This window comes from Helianthus annuus, chromosome 5 (genome assembly GCF_002127325.2).
Source record: "Helianthus annuus cultivar XRQ/B chromosome 5, HanXRQr2.0-SUNRISE, whole genome shotgun sequence".
NCBI lineage: Eukaryota > Viridiplantae > Streptophyta > Magnoliopsida > Asterales > Asteraceae > Helianthus > Helianthus annuus.
This window is the reverse complement of record NC_035437.2, coordinates 106305373-106315554: the sequence shown is the minus strand read 5'-3', so window position 1 is coordinate 106315554 and position 10182 is coordinate 106305373. Positions and strand designations below refer to the sequence as shown.

Sequence of the window (10182 nt, the reverse complement as noted above, 5' to 3'; positions counted from 1 at the left end):
ATAGACGGTGTGGTATGATCACTGTTGCTCGTATAGGCCTGATCAAGATCGAAATGTGTAATATATGTGTTAGAATGTGATGATTATAACTACAAATGAACAGGGCTTCTCCATGCTAGAGTCACGAAAATAAGGACAGGATTATGTGCATGAACTATGCTGAGCAATTGTTGTGTTTTGTGGAGTGATGAAGGCTTGATTAAATGTTAGTCTTTAGGTGATAATGGTTGATTCATTATTCTAATCTAGGAATGAGTATAATATGCCGTTAAATTATCTAGTGCATGATTAGGGGGATTGGTAAATAAAAGAAACATGGAATTCTTGCAATATGCATATTATTTTTCGTAACTGGCACATGATGACCCCTTCCCTGTGTTGACAAACTGAATGGAAATAATTCAAGGGAGTGGGAATTAAATGGGCCGCACACTGCAGGTTTGAATAGGGTCACATGGTTCCGGTTGGGTTGAACTTTACTAAAATGGGCCGTTTAACTAAATCAGATTGAGTAAACAGTTGGGCCGGGAGCGATATGGAATAACACATCGCATGGGCTGTTTTTGGAAGCCGGGTCACCTACTTTATGGTTGGACTTTGCTCGATTAGTGGGCCACACCCTCGGCTATGAGTGAACGGATTTGTTAAGTTATTGGACCACACGAGTTTAATTATTGGGATTGAGGTGTTTGTGAGTAAATTACGTATGTATGTATGTAGTATGTTGGGCTCTACTTGTTGACTGGCCGAACAATCCATTCACATATTGTAGTCGTGATTGGGCTGTAGACATACTTTGGGGATCACACACTAGTACGAATTATGGTTTCTAAAGGTGGTCATACGAACCAACTAATATAGGAAGATTAAAACACCAACTATGTGATGCCATGAAGTATGTTACAAAATGGATTGTATGATTAACTGTCACAATTTGCAAGATGATATACGTATGTTACAAGCTGTTATGGATTGTTGTGTGACATGATTCCTTGTTACGACTTGCACAATAATACGTGAGTTATGTGTACGCTACTTATGTATTGTGTATGAAGAATACGTTAATTGTGTGTATGCGAAACTGACAGTCTTTGGTAACCATGGTAGGGTTTAGTTGACCAACTTGGAACGGGTAATATGACGTAACGTACCGAGCAATCTAAGGTGAGTTCACTACATTCGAGCATGCGTCCCAGTGGTTGGGGACAGTCAGTGGGTATCCCATGGGGGGGGGGATGAGTCTTTGGGTAAAAACGAGTATATTGGTTAATATTCTCACCTATCATCTTTTGTAAGTCCCTCATCGGGTATTAGTTAGTAGCGCTACTTAGGTTTGGCACCCTCACCCCGTGCCTGTAGAGGACGGAGGTGAACTAATGACCCAGTCTGGCCCAGTACTAGATAGGAGTACGTGGGAAGGGCAGTCGTGTATTTCAGGAGCCGTCATTGTTCGGAAATGAGATATTAACAATATTACTTGCAGTGGTTATTGAACGGTTTTACACACAACGGGTAATAAACATTTTCTAAAACTGTGAACTCGCCAGCTTTGTCTGATACACGTGTTACATGCTCGCAGGTCGTTAGGTATCTTGGAATTGGGAAGCTTGCTATCTGGGAGTGCTGGAGTGGTCATGGATCGAGGCTCTTGGATTAAAATACATTTAATACATTGGTTTTAAGCGTTATTACGAAACAATTGCTAAACAACTTATTACATGCTTCCGCTACACAACTTTTGAGAATTAATATTATGTTGGCAACTTATTTTGGTAAAATAGTGTCATGACTTATTTTAATATTTATCATTGGTTCAATGTGATTGGTGGCTCGAACTCTGATGCGTGACACGCCTCGCGGAGTTTCCGCAGGTGAAATTTTGGGGGTGTTACAAATAAGAATAGTAACTTACTGAAATTTAAGACTTTTCAAAAAGCCTGTACAATATCTTTTGAATGATACTTAAATTTGGCTATTGAGCATAAACTTTAAATTGGGAAGTTACAAAAAAAATTTATATTATAATTAAATGTATTATAACGTATAACTTGAAATTCGTCATTTAACTAAATGTTTATTAAATTTAATTTAAAAAAAAAACAGCAACACAAATATAACAAATATAGCAACCTATATCATTATGAATTAAACTGTAACCCATTATTAATTTTAAACTTCTAATTAACTCGTGAATTTACTCGGTAATCATTATCGACTTAGTTAAAGAATGGATGTTTTATAAGTTTAATACATTAGTTGTTGATTGATATAAACATAGATTAGAATATTACAATACTTACAATATGATACTAAGTTTGACAACCTATCAGTTAAAAAACAGTTATCATTCATACCATCATGATTGAAATATACAAATTAGTAACGTTAAAAGATTTACAAAACATGATCCAGAAAGTTGGTAAGCGAAGATACTACAACATGTACATAACATGCAAAACTTAGTAAGCTAACATATCGTTACTGAAACTAAAGTAGCGGACCAACAAAAACAGTTATTGGTACTAAAATAACAACAACCCAAAAGATAATTCCACTGTTTCTAACCACCAAACGTAAAGATCATTATACTGTTTTTAACCACCAACACATCCCATCTACCTTGACCGCCTCAATGGTAAATCAACATACCTTTACTTTTGACATAAACCATATGAAACTCGGAATCCCTTGCCAACTGTTTGTCTCGAACAAAATGATTCATACCAGTCACGTTGTAGGGCAGACATCCTTGAGAGTGCTCGACACCAATGGAGACGTCCCAAGTCAAACCAGCGGAGTCCTTGATAATCAAATCCATCTTACGATCCAAACCGTGCAATTGTGCCCACTTCTTTTTCAGGCGCTACGAATACCAATAAAACAATTTAATAATTAAAGTGCTTAAACAGGGGTCATCCAATTATAAGGAATACAAAACACAACATACATTAGTATTATGAAAAGGTAAAAATAAAAAACTTACATAATGATTGTCCACGCGAAATACAACCGGTACTTCGTCATCCGGATTTTCTTCAACACCAACTACAGGAATCGGATTAGGCAAATCATCATCAGAAACTTCAATCACCTCATTTGTAGGTTCTTTTTTGGTAGCATGTAGTTCCGGTGGTAAAGTTAATAGGGCAGGTTTGCAACAGAAAACACTCAACTCATAGGTCCTCAAATCAACCATTTCAAAAACCACCAAATGATGATCAGTAATAGACATCTCAGTTTTGATTCGACTCCAGCCAATTGTAATATAGAGATCATCGTCAAAAACTTCCATACGGACGAACCATTTACTATTACCGGACGACCGTACCACAACAGGATATAACGGACAAGTATTAAACATCTTGTGATGAACAAACATCCTACTCACATACTACACGTGATATGCAAACATATATCAGTTCAAATATTAAACATATATAAATTCAAATGTTAAACAGATATAAGTTAAAATGGATAAGTACCATGCAATTATCTCGGTCCTTTGATCTTCCAGGTTGGTAGTAGAAATACTCAGACGGCGCAAGAGATATGTCTTGATAAAAGTAGATAAGACGAAAAGAAGATAAAGCTTCTTCAAATTGGAAAACCAACCAGGCATTTGATGGTAACTTCAAAGAGGTGACCATATCAACCCACCCGTTATAAAGAAAGTAGTCGCCTGCAATCTTAATAATTTTTACTTTAAAAATCCTCCCATCGACAGTGCGGATGACAGCATTCTTATCCGGGTAGTTGAATGTTTTAATCCACTCGCGATATAATGCCGGAAGTTTCTATAAACAAACACAGTAGGTAATGTCAATAGTAAGTATAAGATGAATAATCACAGACAAATTATTAAAAAAAAAATATTCTGGTCCAAAATTGTTATAGGATTAATACTAACCAACGATTTTCTGTCGTTGTTATGGACACGAGCAGCGAATCCATAAACCATTTCAGCTTTCTACGTATGCCTGGAACATGACACGATAAGATTTATATTTAAACCATCAAAACATAAGAGTACAAAATTAGAAGTTCAAACAGGATCTTCAAATAAGCAAAAAAAAATTCCATTACTAAAATCAAAAATTATTGTCATACCCAATAACATTAACAGTCAACCTAATCAAAACAAAATCCATTACTAAATCAACAAATCTTAAAATAAATTTATGTCATACCCAATAACATCACCGATGTATATAAGAACAATAAAAACAAATGATCCTTATCTACTCAGAAACAATCACAAACAATCTCGAGAATGGTTTCGGTTTACGGTTTAATCAGAAAAAAAAAATCAAGAAAAACAAAAGATCCTTGTATAAGCTTGAAGATTTAGAAACAAAAACGGAGACGGAATCGAACATTTAAAGTAAATTACATGAACAAAATACACAAGAAACAGATAAGCTATCAAAAAGATAGAGATTACCGAAGAAGATTTTGATGAAGATTGGATAAACTTGTTGAAGATCAAAGGGTTTCTTGGTTTACGTGTAGAAGAAACAGAAAGAACTGAGATTTTGTGTATATTATAAACAAAATATCTATTATATACGGTCCCTTTTTTTAATGGGCGGGTCGGATTCTTGAAGTTCGGATGCCGCGATACATGACTTAAAAAAGGAGGAAGTTTTTGGAGCCAAAACAAATATGTATGAAATATAATTGGGATTGATATATGATAGGCATATGTGATACCAAATGGAAATGATAATTGCTTTTAGAAAGTTATATCCGATTTTTTCTTTCCATTAAGATTACCATATTTTTTTTAAATATAGATACCATTACTATATTAAATTTATATAGCCGATCATAATATTTGTTAATAGATTTTATTTTGTATGATATACAAAATAAAAAAATTCGAAAGATAATAATTATTGTTAATGGTGGTGTTACCATATAATTTTAATAAATATAACAAATAATATTTTTGAATTATCAGTTGTGTCTTTTTTTGGATGGATCTTAATCAATGATAATATTTGGTAATAAAGAATGCAAGTTACCAACACAAATCAATACAGAATTAAAAAAAAATTAATAAATTACAATTATCAAATGAATAAAGATTTAAATATTTTATTTTATAATGATTTGGAAATTGGAAATGCGACAATTTAATAAAGTGTTAATATCGATAGTAAATCAAAATAATATCGGTAACATCAACTTATTAATACTAAATAGGTGAGACAACGGTCTCTTCAAACGATGCTACATTGTATAGTCATTGAAATGTCTCAGCGTCTTGTAAGTATTGAAAATCCTTCATTCCAATTTGTATCTCCATAATACCACACCGATCGATCTCAACAGACCAAGTGTCACCTTTGTTCTCAGCTAATTTGTTACGCCATGAATCAAATGAAATTGAATTCACGTTTGTAAAAGACAAAACTTCTGACCATAGTTCATCTTCGAATTTAAATAGCTTCGCATTTTTATCAGGGGTTTTTCCAACAATAAACATATGAAGTGTGTTGCGGATTTTTAAAAAACTGCTTTGGCGAACAATAACATCAGTACATTGTGGTATGGAAACCTTCGAGAAGGTTTCAGAATCCACATCAAAAGCAATCGTATAACTTTTAGCAGGCGTCCAATAGTGTGGAGATGGAAAATATAAAACATTATTGCATAAAGTTCCGGAAGACAACCAATATAAACTTGAACCGTAATCCGGCCCTTTCAAGAAAGTTAAAGTTTTCCATTGACATGTGTTCTGAGAATACACACGCGGTACAATATCATCCATACGACGTTGGAGAAGTAATATTTTAACATCGTTAGATGAATCAATATAAATCCCAACTGCATCTTTCTTTAAATAAAAAAAAATGTTTAGGTTTCTTATCACACAAATTCAAAAATTGGTTAGTTGTTGGATTCCAAAGAATCAATTCGTTTGATAACCAATGGATGGAGATCAGTAAAAGACCATATTCAGAAGCAAGAATTGTTAGATTTGAAAGACAGGTGTCAACGGGGAAGGAAATAATCTTCCTTGAAGAAATGTCTACCTTTCCACTAATCAAGTTATGAAGATCAATTGATGACTTGATCAGCGTGATAAGCTTACGATCTTCATATTTAGCCGTACGACGATAGTGAATAATTGCAAACAAATGTGACGACAATTCGTATCGCCATTGTTTGGAAACACATCTTAATCGACCAACACACTTTGTTGGTAGCCTTGATAGGATTTCGTTAGCAAACATTTCAAATTCAAGACGTTGCATCCTACAAAATATTTCAAAAGAAACAATTGATAAGAATTATGTACTCGAATTTGTGAAGTAAGCAACCGAGTTATATTACTTAGACAATAATATATAATGACGAATTATAATAACATCCATAATACTCATACCTTTGTGTGTGTATTGATGAAAGAATGTAAGAAGGTTGGATGTGTATGAAATAAAAGGTAGGAGAAGGGTATTTATAATATATGTGGCCATGTAAGTTTGGCAATGATGTACCTAATTATAATTTCAATTTCGACATTTATTAAAATAGATAAATTTCCATATTGTATGTGATTGACCAATTTCCATATTTACATATAAACTATATAATATAAAGTAAGAAAGTTTGCTACATGATGTAACTAATTATAATTTTAAATTTGACATTCCTTAAAATTAAAATAAATAAATATGTTAAGTCCAACTGTATCTGTATAATCGATCGTTTCTTGAATATATTTTTCTGAATTAATGATATCAATCTATATAAATCGATTAACTGATAAAATAAATTATAAAATTAACTAATTGTATCAATATATTATTTTCCCGAATTAATGATATCAATAGAAATAAATAAACTCGACATTCATTCAAATAAAATAAATAAATTCGATTTAACATATAAATATAACGTATAACAGTTTATACAAATCATTTTTAACTAATAGTAAGGTTTTGTGCAATTTTCATATAAACTATATATTTTAAGATTCATAATTTATAGTATTGTCGATATCAGTTAAACAATATACAATACCATTAAACGTATGATTTGTTTTTGATTTACGAATTAAACATTATTAATGTGATGTATATAAATTTATGATAATGCACTACAAATCATTGAAAAGAAAATATAAATGCAAAGGCTGCTTAATAAAATCATCTCTTATTCATAAAACGATAATAAACCACACAAAAGAGACACCGAATACATAGTCGGTACCCAAACAATGAAAACCACAGTTCAACATTCAGAATGATAATGAAAACATAAGGGGAAAATCAAATTGTTCAAACATATTGAGATGATTATTAGACTCGACAGACTACTTCTCGATCTTGGGCTTCAAAAGCCCAACAGTCACATTCGCATCTTCCTCCATGTCGCTATCACTCTTACGCAGTTTAGTAGAGGACTGGGAAGAAAAAAAATCCACCTCATAAACTGCATCCAGATTACGCTTAAGTTCCTTTTCAATCATCGTCACAGAACTACTCTTCACAGGACCAGAGGGTGTGGTAAACATGCTCTTGTTCAACTTAGAAATCGGAGTCTCATCATCACCCGTACGGGAAACAGAATCCTGTGAATAATATATAAAAAGGTAAGTAGATGAAATAAAAAAAATATGCAACAAAATGTTCCAGCAAATATTAAATTCATATAGCTCACAAACCTTAACATGAACCTTAACAGTTGGATTTGAATCAGCAGAAACAACGTTTAACGGTTCCTCCTCCACAGGCTCTTTTTAATACAATTTATAAGTAATGACTTAACATATAAATATAACGTATAACAGTTTATACCAATACAGTTGAACGGTAGAAAAAACCTGCATAGCATCAAAATGGTGATCAAGCTCGGACATGACTGTTGGATTTTCAGTCAACTTTGAAACAGAGTAGCCATCTGCTTTGTTTTTGAGGTTATAAGAACCTATGGCTATCTTGAATGCAAACTTCCGATTTAGCAAAGCATTAAACTCTTTAGGAAAGTTTCCTTCGCTAGCCAACTGTTTGACAAATGTAAAAACTTGATCTTGAACAACATTGATAGTATTTTTAACAAAATAAGAAACGAAATACGAAATGTATAATCCACGAGTACATTTACCTTTATGTTGTTTTCTAAAAGCTGATTTGCAGAAACACTGAGCAGTTTGACAACTTCACGTTCAAACAACGTCAAGGTGACAATCCCGGTACAATCCTGAACACGTATCGGAACTTTGATCCTGTAAATATTTGTTAACGTTTTAGTTAACAATCAAAGTATAGTACGAGGACAAAAAAGAATAAAGTGGTAAATTTACCTGGGAACAGAGGTGACGGTCTTTTGATTACAACGATCAGTCTGGCATTCCAACATTGTTACTTCGTCAAAACCTTCGCTTCCATCTTGCTTCTCCTTGCAAATAGTTGTTGTAAAAACCTTTTTGGTGCAAGATTTACAGGCATTGTAAAACCATGTGCTTTCTGATGCGAAGCTCGTGATTGTACCAAGGATAATAACAACCTTTTTCTGTGCACACCAAAGAATAGTTAAACATACTTTTAACCAATTATTACGATATAACTATACTATACTATAAAATAGCTACAAAGTGTACAACTTACCTCTGCGATTCCGCTTAAAGCTCCAATTATACTGAAGGTGAAATCTTTAAGATATTCGTCAACAGGTGACTTTATAACAGAAGAAGTCAACCCAGAATAACCGGAAGACGTTGAAGCAGAAATCTGAGCAACAAAACTAAAAACACATAACAAAGTTAGTGACAGTAATTTGTATGTTAACTATAATATAGAAAACTGTATTACGAATACAAACCTTTTCTTAAAATCGAAAATCTCGGGAATGTCACTGTTGATGAACACTCGAGTTACAGTATACAAATTGGAGACATTCACATGTCCTGTGTATTAAAAAAACATGTAACTAAACGGATAGATTAAATACATGTAAATACATTGCTAAAAGATAATTGACATTGATCAGATAGAATATACCTCCCCAAAACCTGTACTTCCCAAACTGAATAACGACCACAACATTCTTTTCCGCTGGATGGTTCCTCTCAAATGCTCGAATTTGATCAGCATAACCATCCCATAGTGTAACAAAAATCTGATGGTGCCTATATAAAAATTTTAATAGTTAACTTGTTATTTACAGATAAAGTCAAAAAGTAAAATTACTAAAACAGATATAAATATATGTAAATGTATTCGTACTGCAAGTCTTCAAGAATAAAGGTAACTTTGTTTTCCTCTTTGCCATTGTTATTACCACTCTTACCCTCAGCCGGAATGCTCTTCACCACAAACCCAATTACATCTAAAAATAAAAATAGTAGAAACTAAATAAGATATATACCGAAATTCCAAACTTTTTTCATATCAGATTAGATTTTTAAATAAATTACCAATTGGACTTTTGAAAGACTTGCCGTCGTCATCTGGGTCCTCCAGAATAGAATCAAATGGAGTAAAATCAAATCCCCACTCAGAACCAACAAGCTCGGTGTAAGCCTCAACAACAGTGTTCTCATTTAGATTGATCTTCAACGTACTATGAACATATTTAACTTTCTGGCGATTCTCACCCATGGATGGGTTACGTATAGTTAAACACTGATTTTCTTTCAAAAGGTGCTCATAAACGGTAGCGTTTCTTTGTAGTACAAATGCCTGCATTTTGGTGCCCTGCAACAGCACGGGTTATAATAATGTGTTAAGTCAAAATAATATATATATATATATAAATATAGATAAGTTATAAATGTATATAAACAAACCTCTTGGTCCATGAAAATCATGTCGTAGCAGTAAATCTTTCGAGGATTGTTGAAGGCAGGTCTTGTCCATAATCGGACAACGCGGACTCTGATAGTGTAATCATCAACATTAAGATCAACATTGTTGAGAAGTGTAATAGCAGGCTGTTCCATTTCTGCAAATGAATAATAAATAAAACATTATGGTGTAATCATCAACGCAATATGTTAATCGACAATAAAAATCTGCTGAATTAAAATGAAACAAAAATGATAAACATACATTCTTCTGAGAGAAAGTTTGTGAGTAAGATGTGAATGAAAGTGTAATATGTCAAATGTGTTATTTATAATAGGAGTTGGGAAGTTAATTTAGGAAAAGAAATTTGTTATTATAATACACCTTT

General features: G+C 33.0%; 1 protein-coding gene and 1 long non-coding RNA gene across 2 annotated transcripts; both read right to left on the bottom strand.

Annotated features, from left to right (window-relative positions):
- Positions 1–7497: 7497 nt before the first annotated feature.
- LOC118492230 lies at positions 7498–7988 on the bottom strand. The gene is made up of 3 exons (XR_004892697.1): positions 7832–7988; positions 7673–7741; positions 7498–7579 (listed from the first exon to the last, which is right to left on the bottom strand). It is a non-coding gene; the product is annotated as an uncharacterized LOC118492230 (long non-coding RNA).
- LOC110942888 (replication protein A 70 kDa DNA-binding subunit B-like) lies at positions 7986–9949 on the bottom strand. Its single transcript, XM_022184650.1, has 9 exons — positions 9797–9949; positions 9425–9704; positions 9234–9336; positions 9009–9136; positions 8830–8914; positions 8616–8751; positions 8312–8520; positions 8113–8233; positions 7986–8003 (listed from the first exon to the last, which is right to left on the bottom strand). The coding sequence occupies exons 1-9, from the start codon at positions 9947–9949 to the stop codon at positions 7986–7988; spliced, it is 1233 nt and encodes a 410-aa protein (XP_022040342.1).
- Positions 9950–10182: the final 233 nt, after the last annotated feature.

What these genes read in the sequence shown, in the direction of transcription:
- LOC110942888 (XM_022184650.1), bottom strand. Translation starts at nt 9,949, where the DNA reads ATGGAACAGCCTGCTATTACACTTCTCAACAATGTTGATCTTAATGTT. An exon ending in TGATTTTCATGGACCAAGAG is followed by an intron (nt 9,705 to 9,796) that starts GTTTGTTTATAT and finishes GTGCTGTTGCAG; the next exon opens with GGCACCAAAATGCAGGCATT. An exon ending in GTCTTTCAAAAGTCCAATTG is followed by an intron (nt 9,337 to 9,424) that starts GTAATTTATTTA and finishes TTTTATTTTTAG; the next exon opens with ATGTAATTGGGTTTGTGGTG.